We start from the raw sequence: 25,692 nt of genomic DNA, 5'->3' as shown, positions 1-25,692 counted from the left end.
TCAGGAAGGGCTTTTGCTTGAGCTGTCTTGGTCCTGACCAGGGATTATCTATTGCATGTCCCATCAGGGTGGTCAGCACATCAGTGTGACCATGCACACACCATGCAAAAAATAATGGAAAGATGTTAACCTGGCCAGCATTCCTTAAGGTGCATAAGGGATGTGTTACCTTCACACCTCTGTGTGCCCAAGCAGAACAAGCCTCTGACCAGTTCCAAGCTAGCATTCATAGATATTGGGGATTGTTTAGTATGTAGATGTGTATTTATCTTTCTTCATTTATGACAGCAAGTCTATTTCCATTTGAACTTCTCAGTCTGACACTTTGGCCTTTTTTTTTTTTTTTCTGAAATTTTACTTCTATGACCTCAACCAACTCTGCATTATTTTAGAATAATAAAATTATCTGGATTGGAAGGGAACCTTAAGGATCATCTAGTCCCAACCCCCTGTCACGAGAAGGGTCACTTTTCTCTAGATCAGGTTTCTCAGAGACCCATCCTGCCTGGCCCTGAACACTTCCAGGAAAGGGGCATCCATGGCTTCCCTGAGCACCCTCTTCCAGTGCCTCACAACCCCCACAGGAAAGACTTTCCTCCTAATATCTAATCTAACCCTCTCTCTTGCAGTTTGAAGCCATCCTCCCTTGTCCCATTGCTACATGCCCTTGTAAAAACTCCCTCTCCAGCTCTCTAGAAGGCCCCCTTTAGCTACAGGAAGGCCACAATATGGTCTCTCTGGAGTCTTCTTCAGGCTGAGCAGCCCCAGCTCTCTCAGCCTGTCTTCATTGGAGATGTGCTCCGGCCCTCTGATCGCCTTCCAGACCTACTCCAGTTCCATGTCCTCCCTCTGTTGGGGGCCCTGGAGATGGACACAGCACATGGAGCCATTGACCATGACTCTTTCAGTGCAGCCATCCAGCCAATTCCTTATCAGCTGTGAGATCCATCCATTAAAAATTCTTGTCTCTCCATCTTTGAGACAGGGATGTTATGTGGGACAGTGTCAAATGCTTTGCACAAGTCCAGGTAGGTGACACCAGACCCTTGCCCTTCATCTCACTCCGCTGTTATTCTGTCATAGAGGGCCACCAAATTTGTCAGGCTTGATTTGGCCTTCTTCGAATACACTACTTGTGTCTTCACATGCAGAGTGGTCTTGCATCTAGAAATACAGGTATCACAGAGTAATCAACTCAGCATTTCAGGATTAAGCACCCAAACTGATTGGGAGCATCCCTTTACTGGCTGTAAGGAGAAGCTGCAGTTGCATGGTAATGTTTTGCTATTTATCACCATGAGCACTGGGACAGATTGCCCAGAGAAGTTGTGGCATCTCTCTCACTGGAGATATTCAAGAACTGTAGGGACACAGTCCTGGGCCATGTGCTCTAGGATGTCCCTGCTTGAGCAAGGAGGTTGGACCAGATGAGCCCCTGTAGTCCCTTCCAAGCTGACCTGTTCTGTGATTCTGTGACTTCCATATTTCTGAGCATCCACTTTCACAAAGAAAAAACATCCTCCTCTTTCATCTGCTCCTCCTTCTTCAATCCTACCTACGCCAGCACACCAACAACTCATCCGTCTTTGCCAAATGTTGGTGCTGAGGTGAGGATTATTAAGCCATAAAGCAGATGCTTTAAAGATGTCAATGATCTGTAAAGGAAGTTTTGGGGAGATCTAGGAGAACAGGGCAAGCGTGGCTTTTCCAACTGTAAGTTGTTTTTTTCCAAAAACTTTGCAATGTAATATCTGTATTATTGTTATCAGTGCTTAGTACATGACTGAATTTCTATTTTTCTTTTTCAAACTCTGGCCTCATTCAACCTCATTGAGCCTGCATGGGTCATTTAGAGTGAAAGCATGCTTGAAAGTAAACATTGATTCACTGTGGTAGACAAAGAATGAAAATGAGAACAAATCACATTGCATTTGCTTTGATGACAAGTTCATTTACATTACTGATGCATTCTCCATAGGCACAGATCTAAAGCTCATCTAAAAAATAGAGATCATAGGGTTCTTTTTCTTTTTTGCAGAAAGAAGAAGCAATCTGAGAACAAATTAAATGTGCAGAGATGTGATAGGTGCAGAAGTAATGCTTAGGCAGTCCTGTTGATCAAAGGGTCTCACTGAGTCCCACACTCCCTGGGCCAGCTGACCTCAGAGGCACTCACACAGCTCTACTGGTTGCTGGCATTTTGAGCTTTCCCAGATCATTTTCTCTGTCCATGTTTTCTTCTCTCTGAGGCTTTTACAGAATGCCATGTCACAAAATTCCTGTCCTCTAATGCCTGGCTTTTAATGTGTAGTTCACATATTCTCAGTTGGAGCTATTGGCACAGGCAAATGCACTTTCCGAGTCTGCTTTGTTCACACAGCTGTAACTGGCATGCAGTCTTCATTGGCTGAAAAACAGGACTAGATACAAAATAGGAAAATATGTAGCTACTTTACTTTTCTGTACCGCCTCTGAACATTCATTCATATACCCTGTCTGCTTATCCTGACTCCTTCTCTCTTCTGCAAACCATGAAGATTCCCCAGACATGTCTGCCACAAATCTTCTCTGCTTCTGCAGGTATGAACTGTACTGCCCTGATAATTAAAGGACAGCTGTTTCATCTTAAGCTTTACCTCTGGTTCTTTCTGCTCTATGTCATGGACTCAGCTCCTTGTGGTCTCTCCTTCTCTTCTTACTTTGTTTGGAAGGCACTTGCTACAGCAGTGAGTCAAGCTATTCCAGAGCTGCACTGCAGTTTTGGAGGAAGTCAAAGTTTTCCTGTTTCTGGGGGGTCCCATTCTTGAGGTGCATTTAGTCCTTTAAAAACTAGTCTGGGAAGGTGGATGACATAGTTGCTTGTCAAGAGGACAAAAGACAACATCTAAGAGCAGCCCTGCTGTACCCTGTGAGGGGACTACCCTGATCAGCCATGAGATGCATTGAGCAGTGTGTTTTAAGAACTGCTCTGTTGACAAGAGACATGAGTCAGTGTCACATTTCTTATCAAAGAGTGACCTGCATGAAGCACTTTTAAAATAGCAGGACATCGTTCAGACTCATTAATAAGTCCCACTGTGCCAATGCAGTATCATTTCTCCCTTTATATTTTTAATATTTCCCTTCCAAAAAATCCCTTGAGAACAATAAATTGGTCAAGAAGTGGGACAGAACTGCAATTTAACATCTGAGTCTTTTCTTTTCTGGCACTTAGCCTATATTTTTTCTTTCCTTAGTCCTATTCCATTGCTTGTTGCTGTGACATATACACCAGTATCCTGATTATTCAACTCTGCACTTTCCTATGATTTTTACAAGCGTTCATCTTTTCTCCTCCTATAGGGAATTTGAGATCAAGGCAAATCTCTGCCCATCCACATCCAGTGGAGGAAGCAGGAGGTCAGGCACAGAGAGCACCATGCAGCAAAGCTGCACAGCTGCTTGGCAGGAGCTTCTTGCACAATAGGAATGAAGTTGTGCAGTTCAGGCTGGATCAAAAAGAGCAGAAGGCTGATATGGATTGCCCACAAAGCCTTGAATATCCAGCAACACATTAAAGAAGCCAAGGCACTTCCCCATAATATGTGAGACTCTCACACATTGGGCCAAAATTCACCCTTCCCCTGGGAAGAAGAACAACAGCACTCTACTGGATGAAAACATATTTTATTCCTAGACAGCATTCCTGTTTACATAGTTAAAGGGGAATTGGAAAACACATACCCTCCTCCAAAAATTCTGCTCTTTTTTTCAGCATTGTGCATTACATGAGCAGTTCCTGAAAGCCTCCTATCAGTGTTCCTAGGAGTAATGAGGTTTTTTTCAGAGGTTGAAAAGGTTAGTGGTTTATTCAGAGGTAAAGGGGCATTGTCTGTTTTGCATCTTAGAAATTCAGGAATTAGGTTTTCATCCAGTCTTGCCAGAAGGAATCTCAGAAATGGGGAGGACCAGACAAATGCCTCCTGAGAGGGCTGACCAGCTAGCAAAAGTGGCAGGAGTGTGGATGGTTGATAGAGCCCTATCTTCTCCCAGGCTCATCAGTCACCAGAAATACACAGGTTAACAAACACAGACAAAACTATAAACTTAAAATGGTTTACCTAAGAAATCCCATTACCTCTGAATTCCTCATTTTCAGGTTTTTGACTCTTGTCACATTTCTGTGACTTGTCCAGACACAGTGTCTCCTAGAGGAAACTCTGAACTTTCCATGTGAGAAAACAAGCAGGTTTTTATTTATGACACCCTCTGAATCATCCTTAAATATCAAGGAATAGGAACAAGGCTTCCTTTTCACAGAAAAACCTTCAAGAGCTAATTTATAAAGGTCTTTTGTTTCATTCTTCTGGGCTACCAACCATCTGCGTTCACTGTGGTGATGGATAATGCCAGCGGAAAGCCGGGCTAGCTTCTGTGCTGTTTATCACAAGTGTGATGTTGACTTTCGAGTCACTTCCAAAATGGGGGTGAAGCCTCAGCCCTGTCACACAGTAGCATCCATTTTCCCACAGTCTGCTTGGTACACAGAACATGAACAGTCCTCTTTTATCCAGAAACATAAAATAGGACGAAAGGAACAGCTCAAGGGCTTAGCTCTCACGCAGACAGAAGGAGGAAAATAAACTAGAGGGTCAAAGCGGAGTAGATAAAAGAAGAGCAAACCAATATTATTAAGGCAATGAATTCTCAGAGCACTCAGTTTCTAAGACATGATTGAGCTCAGCAGAAATGATACTGAGATATTGAATGGTAAAATTTAGCCTTGGGCAGAAGACCAGCCAGGCTTTGTGCATCACTTGCATCCTAACTTAACCTGTATATTTTCAACAGTGCATAAGATGCATGCCAGCTCTGTCCAGAAGATTAAATTTTCACTTTAGAATTGCCAGCAAAGAGTGAACAGTGAGAGTTTCGTTTTGTTTAGGAGAGGTTGGATAGAGGTCTCTTTCCCACAGAGACACAGCTGAATATTTTACTCTGTTTCTTTTTATTTTTAAGATGCTGGTCTGACAAACAGTCTCTTGGTGTTTCTTCTGAGCAAGTCACTGAAAAGGCATATTGGTAGAAAAATTTGCATTTGTAATTTCCATGAGGAGTCTCCTGTGATGCAGAAGTTCCTTTTGCTACCTGAACCATGGGATTTAGATAAAGTTTGCAAACAGAAAAATTTGCTTCAACAGTTTATTTTAAGTATGGTTGCCATAAAGATAACACATCCAAGGTGTTTTTGATGAAAAACTAGGGGGAGAGAAAGGGGTGGTAAATAAGATTTTTAACCCCCCCCAACTGTAGTGAAGAATTGCTTTCCTGCTGTTGGTGGAGTTCAGGCTGTCTCTCAGCTGTGCTGGAGGAGTGGCTGCTCTGCTTGCTGACAACCCAATTCTTTGTTAAAGCACTGGGTTCCCTGGCAGCATTGCCTGTGCCATGCCACTCTATGGCCTGAGACACCCCTGCCCTCCTTTTGGGGACAGTGGGTGCTCTGGTGTGAAAAAGAATTCTTCCAGATAGTGACTCCTGGGAAGGAAGCCACACATGGATTCCCTAGACTCTAGTTCTTATGAGACACGACAATCAAGTCCAGATATGTTTCTGTCTACATATTTCAGTGAAATGATTTGTCTAACTGGGCAACAACATTTTGTTATGTAATTTTACTGCCTTTTGTTTCAAGAAAGAGAATGGACTCTCTTCCTAACAAACACTGGCTCCCCTGCAAGGGGAAGGAGGTGAGCAGTAGCCATAGTGCTCACAGCACAGACTAAAGAGGTAGGGCAGAGTTACACTAACCTGTACCCAGTTCCTGTTTCAGTGCCACCTGTCCCATTGCTGCAGCTGGAGAAGTGCTGCACCAGGAACAACAGTGTGACATTGGCCTGGAGGATGCCACCTTTGAGCCACAACCCAGTGGAGGGCTATATCTTGGAACTTGATGATGGAGATGGTGGCCAATTCCGAGTGAGAATTTCATTCAGCATTTATTTGTGTTTCTTTGTATGTGAGTTTCCTCCAGATACGGATTTGTTTCTGTCTGAGGGTGGGGAGAGGGGTAGGGAAGATTGGGTTGTCAAAACATCCCTAATTCCATTGTGCTGGTGGAGAAAGCAGCGCAGATGCTGCTTAATAGAAGGACCACTGGCCCAGGTAGGAAGTTTGTTTGAGGTTATTCTCAGGGCTCTTGGAAAGAGGGCCTTGAGATACGCCCAGTGCATTCTGGAGTAGAAAATCCCATATGAGCTTGTTGAGTATGAGAAGCTGGAAGTGTTTCATTGCACAAACCAGAAATTTCTTTGAAGCCCCTACTCTCATCTGTCCATTGCACCCTGTTTCAACAGCTGACATTCTTGGTCCAGAAATGCACCTCCGTCTCTCCTGATTTTCTGAGTAAAAATATGATCCTGCATAAAAATACAGGGTTTCTAAATCTTTCCCTTGGGAATGGATGGGACCAGGCTGGTGGAAACTTTTTCCACTGTCATGCTGTGATGGAATTGATAAATATGGAAAGGTTTCTCAAGTGCTGCCTTCCAGATCCTCTGGTTGATGCCACAACATGATGCTCCTGGTTGCAGGTGCAGAGTGCTTATGGGCTCCTATACTTTTTCAACACATCCTGATGAACAAACTAGAGAAGCAATTCAATCAGCTTTCTTCCAGCCATGTCCTCCTAGAAGCTGTAGCCCTTCCACCTCAGGCAGGCTTCAGGCTCCTGTTGCTCAGGTCCAGGCTGGCCCAGTGCTTCCCTAGGGGCTGGTGTCTCCAAAGCATCTGGACATCATTGTGGAGCACAGCTGCTCTCTTCACAAACAGGGAATTTTGCCAAAAACTTTTGATGGCATTTCTTTGGGAGCTGCAAACTGGCTTCTCCCAGGAAACCTAAAGATTTCTCAAGCTGAAAATGTCCTGGCATGGATCCACCGAAGGAACTGCCAAACCACTACACCCATAGCCAGCAAAGGTGCCTCATTTGGACACTCCTCATTAGAAGAGGCTTTGAAGAGGGCATTGTGGTTTTCGGAAGGTCTCCTCAGTTCCTTTGTCCAAGTAACATTTCACAGGGATTTGAAGAGCTTTCACACTGAAAGTGTGAAAAGGTATTTTCGTGAATGGCTGCTGAGAGCTGCCAATTTGGTCAATGTTAGTAGGTAAGAGGGTTATCAGTGTGTGATGAATGAAGAGTTAGAGAAAGTTATTAGAATTCCAGTATCTTTTATCCAGTTGATCCAGGATAAACTTTTTAAAGTAGTATTCATGTCTTGTGAATTACAAGATTTCAGGCTGATGCGTATCCAAGCTCATTTGTGTGGGTGAGTTTTGGTACTGCCAAAGGTTTTAGGACTGCCAGCAGTGCCATGTTAAGGTTTTGGATTGAAAAAGGTACAAAACTATCTCAATCCTTAAAAATGTAAGGTGACAACTTCTAAGGTGAATGGTCTGTTTGCTGTGGTAAAAGCATCCTTGGTTTTTACCTGTTAAAATATAAAAGGCAGGCTTCTCAGCAATGCCATCTCAATAAGGGTTTGCTGACCTTTTAAATGGAGAATTCTATATCTGACAGCAAAGATGTTGACTGCAATTTATCAGTATTTGATGGGTGGATTTAAAGAACATTTTTGTAGAAGCAGAGAGCATTAACCTGCATAAACTGAAGTACTGAACAGTGGTAAACATGGAGTGGGTTAGAAAGTATGAGAGCTGCTCAACAAATAGAAAATTTTTTCACAGTCATCATCTCCTGTGGCATGGAGGTAAATTAAGTTATTCTATTAAAACTCTTCTTTGTCTCCATGATTGATCACCAGCTAACTCAGGACCCAAGAGATTTTGTTGTTTGTAGCACCCAGCATAGTAGCAAAGAGGACAAACACAAGTCCTTTCTTACTCATCACATCCTTTTGGGTTTATATGAGAGAGCCTTAACCATCAGAACTATTCCTGGGCATTACTAAAGTCTTAACTGAACTGGGATCTGAGTGGTTTGCCTAGTGACAGGTTTAAGCACTTTGGTGCCTTTGCTACCATAAACCTACAGATTTCAGAGAACCAGAGAAATCAGAGGTGGAAAGGAATTATCTTTCAACCTGCTGCCAAGACAGGATTTTCTAGGCTTCTTTCAGTTCATCGTAGCCTGCATAATCTCATCCTCTTCACTGGTCTGCCTAGATGTTCCTCCCTCTGAAATATTTCACATTACAGAACTACTTGCTGTATGATAAATATTTGAAGATCTTTTTGATGTCTCTGTTGTCTAGATACTGTTTCATCATGTGGTGAATGTAATCCTAATTTTTAGGAGTTAATTTTCTTCTGGATCTGTTTTCAGGTTTCAAAACAATATTTTAACCTAGGCATGAGAGAACCTTTCCAATAGAACAAAACTGCTCTTGGGTATTTTTATTCTTATGAAATGTCCCCTTTTTTTGTCTTACATAAAATAGTGACCACAGTGTGTCAGATACTGGGACAACTCTCCAAATTATTGGTTTGGAGTAGATATTTAGGATAAGAGGAGCATGAAGATCTTTCTGTGCTGCCCTTTATTGCTTTACCCTTCCAGCTTGATCTCCACCTTAGTTTGTCCAGTGCTGACCATCCTTGATGTCTCCCATGCTGTGGCTGTTTGTATTATACCAGCATAACTCATTCATCCTGGAAGCAAAGAGAAGCTATTCACTTTTTGCTTATATTTAGAAGTCTTAACTATGTTAAACTATGTCCCTCATTCTCTCTCTTTCTCTTTTTTTTTGGAATGTTTAGGAGGTATATGTTGGCAAGGAGACTCTCTGCACCATCGATGGCCTTCATTTCAACAGCACTTACAATGCCAGGGTCAAAGCTTTCAACTCCTCAGGCGTTGGTCCTTACAGCAAGACGGTCATTTTACAGACGTCGGATGGTGAGCTGGGCCTTTGCCACTCTCTAAATGAAAAGCTGCAGGTCTCAGTGGCAGGACACTTTCATCCCTTTACACCCATTAATGTATTTGACACCTACTGGCATTTTCCATTATCAATAACGCTTCAGGCTTCAAGTTGTGTGATTTTAGCTTGCTGTAAAAGTCTAGGATCTAACCAAGAGAGTTTCTTTATCATACAGAAACAGTTATGCAACTCGTGGGATATTTTTTGTTCCACTCTGTCTCCCTTTCTACATACATCTTTGGGATTTGCCTTTTTCTTCACTACTGCTTCAATTTCCCTGCAAGGTTTGATAATACAGAGATGGGAACTCATGCTTGTTCCTCTGTAATTATGCTTGACATCCATATGGACATTACGGGAAGTTCATCTTCATTAATGATATTGTAATGAATTGAGAAGTGCATGCTATTATCACTTCCACTTTTATGCTGTGTTGCCAAAATAGGCCAGTATAAAATATTTATACTTTAAGAGCTTTTGGGGCCTTTTTTCCTTTTCCTTAAAAAAACCCTTCACTTTGAAAAACTGGTGAAGTCAATCCAAACCAGCATGGACGCAGCTAATCTCCATTTCCATTGAGGGCGATCCTGAACCAATTCACTGACATGAGCAGTTTCCATGTCATGGAGCAGCCTTTGTCTCCTCAGTGACTCTCTTGTTCCTGTGTGTGGACAGAATGTCACTACCCTTAGCAGCTAAATTTCAGGGGAACAAGCACAAATGATGTAAAGCACTTCTGAGCTGAAGAACAGCAGGGTTCCAGCTCAGATTAATCTTGTGTAGCTGCCTACAATAACAAGGAAAGATGGTCTTTATTACCTCAGAGTACAGTGGGGTCTTTACAAAGGCAGAATTTTATCCTTCTTACTTGAGTTGAACAGACAACACATGGACACAGCCCCTCCTGATCTAATCCTGCCTTTCCTTGTCCCATTCCACAGTGGCGTGGTTCACCTTTGACCCCTCCTCAGCCCACAGAGACATAGTGCTGTCCAATGACAACCAGACTGCCACCTGCAACAGCTACGATGACCGGGTGGTGCTGGGCACCGCCGCCTTCTCCAAGGGCGTGCATTACTGGGAGCTGCACGTGGACCGCTACGACAACCACCCGGACCCGGCCTTCGGCATCGCCAGGATTAACGTGGTCAAGGACATGATGCTGGGCAAGGACGACAAGGCCTGGGCCATGTATGTGGACAACAACCGCAGCTGGTTCATGCACTGCAACTCCCACACCAACCGGTGAGTGCTGCCTGGGGCTTTTCTCCTCGCAGACATTTCCTCTGCCCTGCATTGTGGTGGTGTTCGCCGGGGTCCCAGGATGAGGGAAGAGATGAGAATCTTGACTCCACGTTTCAGAAGGCTGATTTGTTATTTTATGATATATATGATATTAAAAGAAAATTATATACTAGAACTATACTAAAAGAATAGAAGAAAGGATTTCATCAGAAGTCTAGCAAGGAAGGGAAAAGAATTTTAATAAAATCTTGTGACTGACCAGAGAGTCCGAGACATCTGGACTGTGATTTGCCATTAATTAAAAGCTACCATATGAGACAAATCAAAGATGCACCCGTTGCATTCCACAGCAGCAGATAATTATTGTTTACATTTCGTTTCTGAGGCCTCTCAGCTTCTCAGGAGAAAAGATCCTAATGAAAGGATTTTTCATAAAATATGTCCGTGACACTGCATCCGAGGCAGGTGTCTCAGCAAGCCATCTAGTCCAGCTCCTGGCTAAATGTACTCATTTTATGCCTTCTTAAAAATCACTAGTGACAGTGATTGCACCTTAACAGTCTGTGTCGTGTTTGTTATCCTCACAGTTATCAGTTTTTCCCTGAGATTTTGCCTAAATGCCCCCTGCTGGGATTTAAACCCATTATTGCCTGTCCCACCCACATCAGCAGGCAGGGGCACAGCACGATGGGATGCAGGACTTCTGTCATTGCTGGAGGGAGAAAGGTGGTTGATCCTCTTCATCAGGAGGAATCTTGGCTGCAGATTGTACAAAATTAGGCTGCAGGTGTTTGTCTCCAGTTCTGACAGCTATTAAGGGTTTTGCTGTAGGTCACACTGAGGCAGAGCTGGGACTGTTTGGCACTGAGGGCTGAGTGACAGCTTTCATTGTACCAAAGAGCTTTGAAAAGCACCTCAACTAGTACAACCAGCTTAGACAGAGGAGGACTTCAGGATGTCCCCAAGCCACTGTTACCAAGCCTCTCTGTCCCACCACTCAGAGGCTCTGTGTTGTCAATGCAACTGAGCAGTGGAGAGACATGTTCTAGCTGCAGGTACCTCAGGGATGGATCACACAGAGAGAACAACTGTCAGCACAGATCCTGTGTTGTGCTGACACGGTTGCATGACTTTCAGTGCTCAGGATAGTTACTTCTGCCTAGTGCTGGCTTCTGTTTCATTGAAGTGATGCCAGACTGTGCAGGGGACACATGGTAGCTTTGCTTGAAGGTATCAGAGCAGAACTGCACTGCTCTCTGTGTCCCATGAGAGGGTCAGCCTTAGCTGAAGGTCAGCTGGGTACTGAGACCCTTGAGAAAATCTCTGAAAAGGATCTGAACTCACGTGCTTATTTTGGAATATGGTGTTTTCATATACCTGTTCTATCACAATGGGAAATTGATGTATGAGTAAAGTGACTGACTAAGGATATATAGCAGGTCTGTGGCAGAGCTGGAATCAACTTCTGTTTAGTTTTCTACTGACTGTCCCACCAGACTCTCACTGTCTCAGGTGTTTTTTCTGTTACACCAAATGATTAAAATGAAGTTTTACAGTGATTTTTAAAACACTGAAATGCAGGTATCTCCTTGAAGCGATAAGATTGTGTCAACATGCACTGTGTCCTAAGGTTGATTGTAATGCTCCCACTGCATTGTCATTTGTACTTTATAGCATACCCCTGCTTTAAGTAAGTACACTGCAATTGCTGAAAATTTCTGTTTGAAACATGGTTTGATTTTGCAGTCCATTACAGACAGGTGGAAGGACCTTGTAGCTGGATCAAAAGCTGTCTGAAGTCACTTGGATTGTTCTCCATGGGTCCAAAAGCCTTAGATCATGTTCTAAGACATTACAGAGTAAAATAACATCAGTATAATAAATAGACCAAAAAGTTCTCTGTCCCTTTAACGTCTTGATTCAATTCAGGGCGGAAGTAATGTTAAGCTGTATTAATTTTAATGCTCTGTGGAACAGCTTATGTTTTCTGGAAAAAAGCTGGCAACCATTCTGTGCACCACTGTCCCAGAAACCTATTTTATGGATTTGGTCCTCGGCATGCTCCTCCCGGCAAGCAGCACACAAGCTAAGCAAAAGCTTTTTTCTAGGAAGCACAAGCAATGGAAACACTTAGCGTTTCCAATCATCCTGCTTAATCAAGGGAACAAAGTGCTTTCTGTTGATGATAGTTTCCCAGTTTTTACCTGATAAAACACAAAAGGCATGTGCAAGGCATGGATAGACCCATGGAATATCTGTTCAAGGGAAGTACACTCGCAAAGGGCATGCAGTCTTATGAAATCACATGCGCTTCAATGAAATTAGGTCTAGGCATTATATTTTTAACTGTGACAGTCAACTAGGTCAGTTTTTTAACTCATTAGCTGTAATAGTCTTGTGGAAACAGTTATTGCTGCCTGTTTATTTTTCCCCACTGGACACGAGTGCATCTGTGTGACAGCACAGCATCACAATCCAAAGCAAATTCATTGTCAACTTTTAGCCTCTGGGATGTTGTTATGATGAAAGCTACACCTTAGTAATAGTTTCTTGTTTCCTAATCTTCATGAGAATAAATTAGGGTAATTAATAAGTGACTAGTTTCAAGGATAACCTGAGATAGAGCTAGAAAGACTAGTTTGTGTGACCTGTAACATTTTCTGTTCCTTTCACTCACAGCATGCAAAATTGGATCTAGCACGACTTCTGTAATGCTGGAAGGGGCATGAACAGGAGATTATAATGCATCCAGAAACAGAGGGGATCCTTTTGAGAACAGGCTGAGGAAATTGGTTGAGAAAATACTTCAGGGCAGAGATATAGGATTCGGAGGCACCTTTAAGTCTTGCTGTTCCCAGAAAGCTGAGCCTGGGAAAATCATGGAACAGATTCTTCCAGAAGCTGTGCTAAGGCACATGGAGGACAGGGAGGTAATTGAAGACAGTGAGCACGGCTTTACTAAGGGCAAGTCCTTTATGATGGAGTGACTACAGCAGTGGACAAGGGAAGAGCTATGGGCAACATCCATCTGCACTTCTGTAAGGCCCTTGATATGGTCCCCCACAAAATCCTTCTCTCCAAATTGGAGACACATGGATTTGATGGATGTCTGATGGATAAGGAATTGGTTGGATAGTCACATCCAGAGGGTAGTGGGCAGCAGCTACATGTTCAGATGGAGGCTGGTGACAAGTGACAAGTGACCCTCAGGGGTCCATACAGGGGCCAGCTCTGTTTATTGTCTTCATCAGTGTCATAGAGAGCGGGATCAAGTGCACCCTCAGCAAGGTCACCAAGCTGAGTGCTGTGGTTGGCACACCTGAGGGACAAGATGCCACCTAGAGGGACCTGGGCAAGTTCAAGAAGTGGGGCCATGGAAACCTCATGGGCTCCAACAAAGCAAAGTGCAGACCCTGCATGTGGGTCAGGGAAGGATGGAGCATGAAGGGATTGACAGCACCCCTGCCAAGAAGGGCTTGGGGATATTGAGAGGCTGATCATGGTCTGTCAGTGTGCACTTGCAGCCCAGAAGAACAACTGTGTCCTGGGCAAAAATTGTCAGAGGGATGGAACATCGCTCCTTTGAAGGAAGGCTGAGGGAGTGGGGATGCTCAGCCTGGAGAGGAGAAAGCTCCAGGGAGACCTGATTGTGGTCCTTCAGTACTTGGAGGGGGTTTATAAGAAAGATGGGGATGGTCTTTTTAGCAGGGCTTCTTGTTCTAGGACAAGGGGAGATAGTTTTGAACTGAAAGAAGATAAATTCAGACTAACTATAAGGAAGACACTTTTTTAAAATTAGGGTGGTGAAACACTAGAACTGGTTGCTCAGAGATGTTATGGATGCCCCATCCCTAAAAACATTCAAGGTCAGATTGGGTGAGCTTCTGAGCAGCTCGACCTAATTGAAGATGTCCCTGTTTTTTGGATGGGGACTAGATGACCTTTAAAGGTCCCCTCCAATCCAAACTGTTCTGAGAGGTGCTGGATGCCCATTAACAAGAGGCACTGACATTCAATGCCATAGATCTGTTCCTGGGCAAAGTTCCCAAGAGCAGGACTACCAGATGCTACAGGCAATACTCCAGCCACTACATGTCTATGGAAAGAAGGAGATGTAAATCTCCTTGAAATAAATATTTTATACTGAAAAACAACAGAAAGTTGAAATCTAGAGTATTTACATTTTAGTCTTTGAGGTCCCTTGCAATCAGGAGAGTCTCTTCAGATATTTTAAGAGCAGGTTTTTTCATCACACAAAAATGCTACAACTGAATGAAAAATGCTATAATTAGCAATAGATATCATAAAGTTTTTAAGATGCTGTAAAGCTAACACTTAAAGTATTGTAATGGAGAGTTAAATTAATTATTCTGTTTATTAAATTGTTCATAAATTGTTAATATTTATTTTTAAATAATAGTGAAACTACTCTTAATTCCTCAAGTCAGTTCATGCAATCATATTCTGCACATTGTCCAAGCTGTTACTGAAAGCCTCTTGGAATAACAGCCTCTACTGCCACAGGCAACTGCATTTTTCATGGTAGCCAAATTCCCCTTTCTGTACTCTGACCTTCCAGGCTTCTGCACAGCACTTCTGCCCCAGGACTTAGTGTTGCACACAGAAATCAAAATGTTCAAATGATTTACTTGAAAAAATGAAACAGTGTTGCCTATCTCCAGAACTGGATTGTCCTTTAATAAATACTAAGTATTTATTAAGGGAGCATTGCAACAAAAAAGTTGTATTTTCCTTTTACATGAAAGGTTATTGGGGTTGTGTGGTATAAGTGTCATTAAGTAGTTTAAAAATGCATTGCAGCAAAGGAGCAGGTTTTTTACGTGGTGCCACAGAGGTGTACCAGGAGGGAGCAACATCACTTTGAGTCTCTTGAGCTATTTGGCTTTTTTACCACAACAAAAGCATTTATTAGAAAAATTATCCTGTAATGCTGTCTAAATGGTGCACATAAGAGTGAGGAAATGTATAGCAGAAGTTTTCTCATAAAACAGACTCCCCCAGCTCTCCTCCTAGAGAAAGGAACCAGGAAAACTTCAAAAAGTGTTTCAAATAGTTCAAAAAGTGCTAGAGTCCTCAAAGTACTGTTCCCAGGGAAGCATGGGATGCAGAGTAAGAGCAGCTGTTCAGCCCCAGCAGAAGTCCAGCCTCCCTTGTAGCAATGTGGTGAAGAGCTCCTGCCTGCCTCTGTCCTCCCTAAATCCTGCCAGAGCCACTTTCTCACTGTGGGGAGGTGATGGAGTAGGAATGGGACAATCCACCTGCTGAATTCCTGCAGAACTTGGGGCAGGAATAAAGGGAGAAGGTTCCCATCCTTGTGCTCTGCCACCCCTGTGGCTTGTGCAGGGGCCTCAGCTGGGTCCTGCCCTTGCCTGGCTGGAATCTGCAGGCAGAATCTGTCACCTCCTCAGTGGGGCTGTCCCCGGGGGCTGCAGAGGGGTCACTCAATGTCACTGTGCAGCACACACCTAATCAGCCCACGAGAAACAAATTAGCTTGTCATATAGGAAAGAACATCATAATCTCAAAAAAAAAAAAAAAATGAAGTTGCTGGTTCTGTTTCCCTAAGAGAATCTATGTCGTTTAAAAGGATGCAATAAAATCCATTTTAAACAGGATCTAAAATATGGTGTCCTACGTGCAAAGCTGTTCCTAAACAGAGAAAAAAAATGTAATCTACTTGTAAATAGCTCCAAATCATAGTACTGTTGCTTCCCACAATCTCACAGTTTTATGATTGAGGGCTTTTAATAAAAACAGTCTATATAGTGAGATACTCGTGGTAGGTAAGCATCTTAAGTTTTGATGTAAAATAATTTATTTTGTGGTTTTGGAGAGGGGCTCAGCGAAAAACCTATTAACGCCTTTAGGACCAGAAATCAAATCAAAGGCATCTGAGAACAGTGAATTTCCACATCTAAAACCTCTCAGAGTCAATCCACGATTCTTAGCTATACTATTATTGTTTGAAGACCTTTAAATGGAGAAGTCAGAACAGTTTTCTGTAATCTGCTTTCAGATGAAGTGCCACGTGCCGCATTTAGTCTAAAGGAAAACAGTTTGTGACACCTAGTGGACAAGAGGAAAATTTCTTACCTGTGCTACATTCTTCCTAATCATATTCCAGTCCCCCCCTCCTTTTTAATTTTTTTTATGTTTTGCCTACCTATTGTGATAAATTTTACGATAAAATACCGTTAATCTTGTGAATGTTGTATGCCTGAGGGGAGTGCATGGGACACAAGACAGCTGCTTCCTTTCCTACTGCAAATTATTTGAAATTTGTTTTACCCTGGACAAATAGTGTCAGGCTGTAAATCCATTGCAGAGCCCCATGATATCAGCAGAATGGCAGTGCCTGTGGCCAATCTGCCTATCTAGAGGGTATTTTTGCTCAGTGTCCTTTAAAGTAATACTGAGTTTGACTAACCCCCAAGTCAAAGTGCATTAATGTCAAATCGCTCAGGCGTGTAATGGCTGGCTGAGTGTGTCCTGGCAAGCTCTGACACTGCAGGAGCTCTCAGCAGCTGCTCCTGACACAACCAATTAGCACTGGTATTAGTAACTGGGCCTGCACACTCGAGACAGCTCCCACTCCTTTAGCTGAGCACCTTGGCAGTCAGAAGCTACACTTAGGCCTAACCAGTCCCCGCTTCCCTTCCTCCCCAAACCACTGTCTGTTGTACCTGCGCTCCTCCCTGGGCTCTGGGAGTCTGGGTTCCCTTAGAGCATGCCAAGGTGAGCAGTTGAACTTAAAGTCTCTCTCTGGAGCTGTTAGCAGGCACATTGATTAGAAATGAACACCTAGCAAAACAGCTTCCTGATTTTTCATTTCCTGCCATGCATCACTTCACTGTAACAGGGATACTCAGAGGTGATGTGTCTCCAGGACTCCCCTGGCTCACCTCCCAGTTTGTCATTAGCTGTTAGCTCTGGACCCCATTTTCACCTCTTAAATTGCAGTTGCAGGAGAAGGGGATCTGTTTCTGTTTAGGATCCCTTCATTAAGCTCCCATGGATGTGCCATGTATGCTTCAGATAAAGGTGTGGATCAGTCATCACCAAATGCCTCAGGGATAATCATTTCCCTGTGCTGCTCCATGCTCCCTTGGTAAGGCGGGCTTGTCCTTAGAGAGCAGCACAGTGTGCTCTGCCTTCACCAACAATGTGCCCTTTGTATCTTAGGACTGAAGGAGGAGTTTCTAAAGGTGCCACTGTTGGTGTGCTGCTGGATCTGAACAAGCACAACCTGACCTTTTACATCAATGGGCAGCAGCAGGGGCCTCCAGCGTTTGAAAACATCGAGGGCGTCTTCATGCCTGCACTGAGCCTCAATCGAAATGTCCAGGTAAATCTGCAGTCCAGCCACACCTGCCCTTTCCAACTAAAGGGGCTGATAGTATCATCTGTGGGTAGTCAGTACAGACAGGGGCTCTTTTCCATCTCAGGCTTACATCTAGGCTACTCACACTCTTTGGACCACATTTGACTTTCTGCCTTGCCTGACCAATGTGAAGAGTAATGCTGTAAAACAAGTGAAAGTACCTGCATGCACTAACTCCTGCTCTGATTTTCCTGTGATGCTCCACTTGGAAATCAGTGTCTCTAAAGTTCTCCCCTGCCAGTTTGACTAAAAACCATCTTAAGTCCTCCTAGATCTCATGTTTGGAGATAATTAACATTGGCAAATGACTGAAGTGTGAACAGCACAGTGGTAAGGAGAGCAAAGGCAACATAAGTCAGAGAATTGGCACAACAGAGCATATCAGTCAGCACATCATTCTTGCGCTCTGTGTACAAGAGGTTTTCCTCTTGGAGAAACTGTCTATAACAATAATGCATTTTTACTTCAAGACCACTGCTTATGGCTAGAAACCAGGTGTGGTATGAGAGAGAACCTGGGGAAACACCCAGGAGCCTGAGGACTGAGGGAGGTCAGCTTAGGACAGGCAGGACCAGGACAGCCAGAGTGGAACACTCATCATGTCCATGGGCTCCACTGCGTGACCTCAGTCCTGAAGCACTTGGGATCCCTCATGCAGGCATCCCATCAACCTTCTACCTACCTACCTACCTACCTACCTACCTACCTACCTACCTACCTACCTACCTTCCTACCTTCTGGATACCTACAACTGGTGGCTAGATTTGGGAAAAGATACAGACACCTGGCTTCTCGGTCCCAAAGTATTCAGGAGGGAAGGAGGAAGGAAACTTGTTCGTTTCTAAGACTAGATATCATCTCCATTAATAGTCTTGATTTAAACTTGGACCTGCAGTCCTGCAGACCTTTCCATGTCATTTGCCTGCACTTTGCCTTCACAGATGCTCTTTGCTGAGGATGTCTCAGTTTTGAATCTAATGTTATTTCTTCTTTGTGCAGGTGACCCTGCACACAGGACTGGAGGTCCCACAATCTGTAAAACAGCCCAAGCTGCCCAACAACTAATGAAGCCCCATCTGACACTGTGCTGGATTCTGCAAGCTTTCTCAGTGTGTTTTGGCACTTTTCAGTAAGTCAGTAAAAAAGCATCCTCTTCCCTGACTTCAAACACTGTGCAGCATGCTGCTCACCGAGTAATCGGCTGGTTAGAGCTAGGCCACTCCATTTTCAATTTAACAGCCATAACAAGCACATCCACTGGACTGGCACTCAACTGCAGATGGGTACCTGAACATATCTACTCTGCATTGCATACATATGTACACTCATGTGCACACACACACACAAACACGTCTGTAAAGCAAAAGGTTAAATGAGTGCATTTTCTCTCTCATGGCTGGATTTGTGCTTAAATGTTAGGGATGCTGGAAAAAATGGGTGAGGTTGAAGGACAGTGGATGTTGGAGCAGTTTACCAGTAAATGAACTGGATTCCCTTGCCACCTGAAGTCCTTAAATAAAGAAAGCATATGTTTTGACAGCTGAAGTGGAGGTTATATGCTCAAGAATTCCTGGTTGTCAATTCCTTTCAGGGGCTCAAATGATCATGGATTATTCCTTCTGGCTCTAGACTGCAGTAAGTTATAGGATAATGTCCCCTTAGAATTCAGTGGCAGAACTTATCTGCAATGAGAACAAGATTGGTTCCCAAATGCTGCCATGAAATAGCTGGGTTCATTTTAGCTAACACCATGATACATGCAGAATTCAGGTACAAAAAGTTGAAAGAAAAACATTGTTGATGCATTTTAGTGTTTGTTATTTAGGCATGACTATGGAGACACTTACAGAAGATCTGGTTGTGATTATCAACAACTCTTAAAAAACAGTGCATGGGAGATTCCTTTGAACTGAAATAAGATTTATTTAAATATGGCACATGCAAAGTCTCCCACATTGAGAAATTATGCTTTCCAGCCTTGATCCTAATAAAACCTGTGCAGCTGTAGTTCCAATGTAGCTTTGAGATCTGAAGCCTTAATTTTCTAGTAGATTACTGTGAGCTAATTAAAGTCTTGATCCTAATGAAACACTTGAGAGAGATTAATAGCAGTAATGCAAAACCCATCCCTAAGAATTTTTCTGGACTGGGACATAAATCTTTTGCAAGACTTGACCTGTGCCTGGCATGTCCCACAAAAACAAGCAGCCATTTCAGGTGCTGCCCGTGACAACTGGAGTCTGACTGACAGTGATCTTTTCTCACAGCCATGGCACTGTCACCTGCATGCAGTTGTCAGAAAACCAAGCACTGGTTTGCCTGTGTGCTTTGTTTCCTCTGAACCCAGTTAACATGTGCAAGTGTGTGTGTGTGTGTGTATAGTGGCAATGCGTGAGGACGAGATGCAGCAGGCTTGGTGAGCCCATGACATCTTGGACTCTTGTCACTCTCACCCTACAGAAATGTGGTGCTATCAAACAAGAAGAGCATAAACTTTCAAATCCTATCAATGTACTATTTCCTTTTTTAAAATCCTGCTGCTTATACAAATTTTCCTCTTCAAGCATAAGTATACGCACACACATATTATCAGGCATGTACTTATTAAACCTGAAAACAAATATTCCAACCAAAATCCAGCTTACTGCCTTGCATTAAAGCACAGCCACAGGACAAACAGCCCAGGCCTGCCTTCAGGCATCCTGCCAGCCCCCAGATATCCTGCTGCAGGCCCCCTTCTTCTCTCTGTCTGGAGCACATCACTCAGGTAGTGCTGAGTGATGGCAAGGCTTCCCTGTGGCAAACAGCCAGAATCTCCCGTGGATCATCCCACCTCACAGCCATTGTGGGAAGGGAAAGGCAGCCCAGAACAGAGCTGGGCTATTGCACAGACACAAAGCAGTCTGCCATCCTGCTGCCTGTAGCCAACCAAGCATCCTGTAGCCCACCTCTCCTGCAGGACAGCAACGCACCTTCAGCAACGTCAAGACTGAAACAGGAAATAAAACCAACAATGGAAAAATAATGACATATGCTTTTAAGTGAGGAAGCAACAGCACTTCCTTTAAAGTCTGGAACGGATTGTATTAGTAAACTTGTAGACAATGGAATAACTGTGCTATGCTTATCTTGGTTTTGTAAAGAATATCAGAGACCAACTGTGTTATAATCTTCGGTTTCATTCAATACCATACGAACTCATGCAAGATTTTCTAATTAGCAGGTCTGTTTTCACCTACCTCAGCTAGAACGCTACCAGACCCCAAATTTCCTCTTGAGTGTACTCTTCAATGAACCTAACAGTTGTAATCATAGCATTGGCTTTGAGTATTGCCAGTTGGAGTAGTGTATGGGAATATTGTACATAAATTGCACATAGTTTTTATATGGGGAAACATCCTGTGATAATTTTAATATGGAAGGCACTCCACTTTCACTTGTATTCAAAAAGACAGGGCATTGTTTCTTCTGAGACAGAACCTTTGTCTTTACTCCCAACTTCTGTAAAGGAAACTCAAATGAATTTACATCTTTCCAATCTTCAACCATTGCCAGATGTTTAAAATTAATTCTGAATGGGTTTTAGAAGTGTTTGCAGTACTCAGTTTTCGTTTTCATAGTTGCTTTGGTGTTGGTTCCTGGTGTATTATATCTTGGGGAGAACAATTGAGTGACATGTTGTTGATTTCTAATGAATATATGGACAGTAGGTAGGAACAGTGAGTAGAGAAGCTCAGTTTTTACCCTCTATGCATTCCAACATTCACAAAAGTAGGGTAGCTACCATTATAGTCTCCTTTTAACCTAGCAGAAATGCAAATAAGTTAAAAGGAATACAGTTAGAAGTAGGCTACCTGCATTAGTAAGACTACTTTACCTTAGGTAAAGAACTAAAAGCATTTGCATGTGTTGGTTGTGTACACAATCAAGGACTCACATTTGGCATGGCCTGTAGCAATAAACCTGTTATCCTCATAGAGTGCACTCCTGTGACTTCAGCTGGATGCATTTTCCTAGTTTGAGTAACAGAAATAATGCTTAAGTAGTTAAAATTACTCTAGGAAACTAACAACTCACACATTAATATTTATGCAGAGCTTGCAGGGGCCATCTGAACAGCAGCAGGGAGAGGTGGGGCACTCCCATTGCTCTGCTCAGGCTGGAGGTAGTTTCCTTCTCTGCAGGCATCTTCCCCAAGGTCCCTCTCATTACAAACCCAGCAGTTTGCACATTCTTCATCTATATTATCTCTTATGCCAGTTTTTGTTTCCTCCAAATCCTTTCTTTGGGAGGGAGCCAGCATTTAGTCCTTGTAGAAACTGCGTTGCTGACTGTTCAGGGAGAACCCAGAGCACAGAAGACTGGAATAGATACCCAAAGGGACCACTTTGTGTGCTCTTCTTCCTTTTGTTCCCTCAGAGTATTTCTGCAGCTCTCTGGGGCTCCAAGCTCACCCAAAGAAAGCTGCCTGTCATGGGACTCTTCAGCTCCTGGAGGCCGGGTTGCTTCTTATAAGCAGGAGAGCAAAGCCTCTTGCACTGGGATAAATCCCATCCACTATGGTACAGAGCCTACATCAGGTAGCTGTAAATTGACTTAACATTTAAAAAAACCCCAAAGCACAAACAGGCCCTGCCCTTATTAACAAAAGAAAGCTTGACTTCTGCACACACCAGTATGGAACCTCTGAACAGCTGCAAAGTAAATACCGCAGTTGAACTTCCTGTCCTGCAGAGCAACAAAGGACTCTCAGTTTTCACCTACCCCTGGGAGCCCCAACCTTAGCCCTTTGTAAACCTTCTTCTTGGCTCCTTCCTCTGCCAATTTCTATTAAGTTCAGGAGCACTGTCAGACTTCCCAAGGCATGCAATGCTATACAAATTCCACTTCCTCCTGTTCCCTCATCAACTTGAAAAGAGCTCACAAGATCTCTTAGTAAGACTTAATGTCAATATAAGCACACGTGTAGCTGACAATCCCTTGCTCCTTCTGCTGTGGAAAGGTATGTGCTGTAAAATAAATCGCAGTGAGGACAGTAATATACTGTGATGTATTACAAATTTGGAAAGTAATTTGACTTCTAAGAACATAGAAAAGATGGGCAAACAGCACTGTCACCTCCTATACTTGCCTATGCACTTAAGATACACAGAGGAACATATATTGGACTGAACAAAATAAATAAAATAAGCACGAGCTTACATTTATCAGAGTTTAAGAGGAAAAAGTATTAAATGTAATTTATTATATGCATAATGTTCCATCATGTTGTAAATAATGCCATGATAGTGTATTGCTGTAGTTTGTTCTTGGCTGGTGATAGAGTTCTGTGGTAGTGCTGTGTAAGTTGTTTTTTATTTTATTTTTTTCCCTCGAAGCACAGTTAGTAAAGATGACAGAGACCACCCCACACTCTGGTTTCCCAGTTGTTCTAGAGCAAGAAGAAATGTGAGACGCAGCTTGTTTTGTTGTTGTTGTTTACTTACATGACAATATTTCTTAAGGTAAGAGAGATGAGATTAAGGCCAAGCTGCCACCACCACTGTATGAAAACCACTGTGTTTGCAACTGCCAACAAGAGGTAGTGCATTTATGGACCACAATTCACATCATCTGTCCCTGTGAAAAGGGACACAAAATTCCACAACCTGGGAACAGCAGCTTTCTGGTGCCATCTGGTACATCCTTTGGTCACAAACAGAAAGATGAGGAAGGAGAGTTGTTAGACCTTATCTCAGGCTTTACTAGCTTTGCAGCATTCTGCTTTAAATAGCAAAACCAAGAATTCAATTTTGAACCAGGCAAGGTAATATGAAAACACCAAGCATCTTCGCCAGATCAACTTTGGAAGGGAGATTACAGTTACAGATCAACCACATTGCAAATGTAAAGGGCACTTGTCACTGAAAATTACCAGATAAAGATGGAGAGTCCTTTTATTATTATTTTTTTTAGGGAAAAAAAGTGAGCTGCTTCTAGTTTTTACTGACAACATTTCTGGTGGTTCCTCTGCCCAGCTCTACTGAATGCTGCACACACACAGCCAGGTGGAGCAGCAGCCTGAAGCACAAATCCATCATTAATAGGACACACTTGGTCTTCTCAGGTGCAGAAAGAAGCCCATATGCAAACCCAAGAGACTAGATGTGTGGGGCTCCTGCATCATTGCACAATACGGGAGACACATGTGTGTTTCACTGACAGAGGCACTCAGCAGCATTTCCCCTTTGTTAAATGACCTTTTTGTTACCTGTGTTATTGCAAACAGTTCCAAGCAGAATTAATTAAAAAATTATTTTTATGCTAATTGGAGAATTTCTAACATTTTCTTGTGAAGTAGTAGATAGAAATATTCCTGGATCCTGATTGCATTCCTTTATCCTCCACCTCCCTTAAATGTTGTCAATAAAAACACTAACCTTCCTAGGTAGCATGGTGAGAAGACATTATGTGATGAATATTAAAAATAAATGCATGAGGTAAACCTGCTGTTATTTCTGATTGTTATATGAAGCATGAGTAACACTAATTTAAATGTTGGCAACTAAAAAACTGCAAAGGAAAAAGAAAACGGTGTTCAATTCCAGTTAAATGGAAGACAAGAAGTTGTTTCTAAGTTTTCTTAACTACAACATTTCTTTTCTTGACTATCATTTCCCATAGCTTATATGAATTTGGAGCTGGTGAAATATACACCTCTGCTGTATGTGTCTGTCACCAGATCAAGAGGAAAATACAAATTTTTTATAATTTTGTACCTGTAGCAAATGTTTGTATTTTTTGAATTAGAAACAAACTGCTTTTTGTCTTTTGGTCCAACTAAAACTTTGTGTATTATTACTCTTATTACCCTTTTGGAAAACCTGACATATAAGTTTATGCTGTTTTACAGTTTATAAATAAATTCTTATAACATTGCCAACAAATCCAGCATCAGTACCCTATTTATTTTTACAAATTATCATTATGTAGATGAGGCATTCATAGTTTGCATGCCTATCTCCTACTGCTGATACTGCTTTGTTACTTACAGTCAAGAATAATCCAGTTTATGGAGAAAGCCAAGAGTGTCCTTCCTTGGAGCAACCATCTGTGCCTCAGCTTCAGATATACCCTGATTCAGTAGCCTGGAACACCTCTCTTTGTCAGCACTGCTCTGCTAGCTCTGGCTCATGTTGCTTACAGAACACCTCAAAACAACTTGGAGACATGATATGAAAAAGCAAAGCTATCTCCATGTAACAGAAGCCTTTCATAATGCATACACACATTAAGTGTGAAAGCGCAAAACTTCGAATAAACTTTTCGTTTTCCCCAAAAGCTTTCACATTCCACTCTTGACTTGGCATTTCAGTTTTCAACTTTTTAATTTAAGAACTGATTTTTTTCAACTTTTTACAGATCTTACAAGCTCAACTGCAAAAGTTACACTCCATTCTGACTAAGTTTCACTCCCAAGTAGCTTTTGGGAGCTGTGGAGGTAGAAAGTGAACATTTTAACTTACCAAAGCTGATGGAGAACATATGAAGTCCCACATTATATGCCAAGTGAGACGAACAAAACTTTATCACGAAGTGAGCAGTAAAAACTAAGCTCAAGGATTAACCATGAATTGTAAAATACAGGTTATCTTACAACATCCAAAGCAACAGCTGTTGCCTCAACAAGTCTTGATGCTCTGTACTAAATTCTTAGTGGTTACACCTTCACACGCCATTGTGATTTGACATTTCCCTAATGTCAAATAAGTCATTAAGTCTGTAACCAGACAGGAATCTTAATTCTAGTTTGAATCTGCAACCAATACTGAGTAAGAAATCAAATTATGCAATTAGGAAATGTGATAACAGCATTTAGCAACCAAACTCTGCACACCCCTTCTGTTCCTACATGGGTCCAGAAACACTCCCTTCTTTCTGCTTGCTCTCTGGCACTTGATCCCTCCAAGCCCTCTCCCTCCTCTTGGTGCTCTCAGTGCTGGCAGAGCAAAGGAAGGTGGAAGGTGTGGGGGAAGCCGTGTGCCAGAAAGCATCCCTGTCCACAGTGTGGCTCTCCCTATCCCAGAACACTTTCCCATCCTGGGAGGGGCAGCTCCAATGGTGCTGCAAGCTTGGCAAGACACAGAC

The 25,692-nt window shown here is 42.7% G+C and overlaps 1 protein-coding gene across 3 annotated transcripts in view; it reads left to right on the top strand.

The window, feature by feature from the left end:
• Positions 1 to 18,630, top strand: part of TRIM67 (tripartite motif containing 67) — a 34,083-nt gene extending 15,453 nt beyond the window's left edge. For all 3 annotated transcript variants that reach the window (XM_059468462.1, XM_059468461.1, XM_059468460.1), the window contains 5 exons: positions 5,810 to 5,955; positions 8,755 to 8,893; positions 9,860 to 10,163; positions 17,367 to 17,529; positions 18,565 to 18,630. In XM_059468462.1, the coding sequence (XP_059324445.1) occupies positions 5,810 to 5,955; positions 8,755 to 8,893; positions 9,860 to 10,163; positions 17,367 to 17,529; positions 18,565 to 18,630 (818 nt within the window). The remainder of the gene's footprint in view (positions 1 to 5,809; positions 5,956 to 8,754; positions 8,894 to 9,859; positions 10,164 to 17,366; positions 17,530 to 18,564) is intronic.
• Positions 18,631 to 25,692: the final 7,062 nt, after the last annotated feature.

This window comes from Ammospiza nelsoni, chromosome 3 (genome assembly GCF_027579445.1).
Source record: "Ammospiza nelsoni isolate bAmmNel1 chromosome 3, bAmmNel1.pri, whole genome shotgun sequence".
Lineage (NCBI taxonomy): Eukaryota > Metazoa > Chordata > Aves > Passeriformes > Passerellidae > Ammospiza > Ammospiza nelsoni.
The sequence above is the reverse complement of the archived record's forward strand: the minus strand, read 5'-3'. Positions and strand labels throughout refer to the sequence as shown.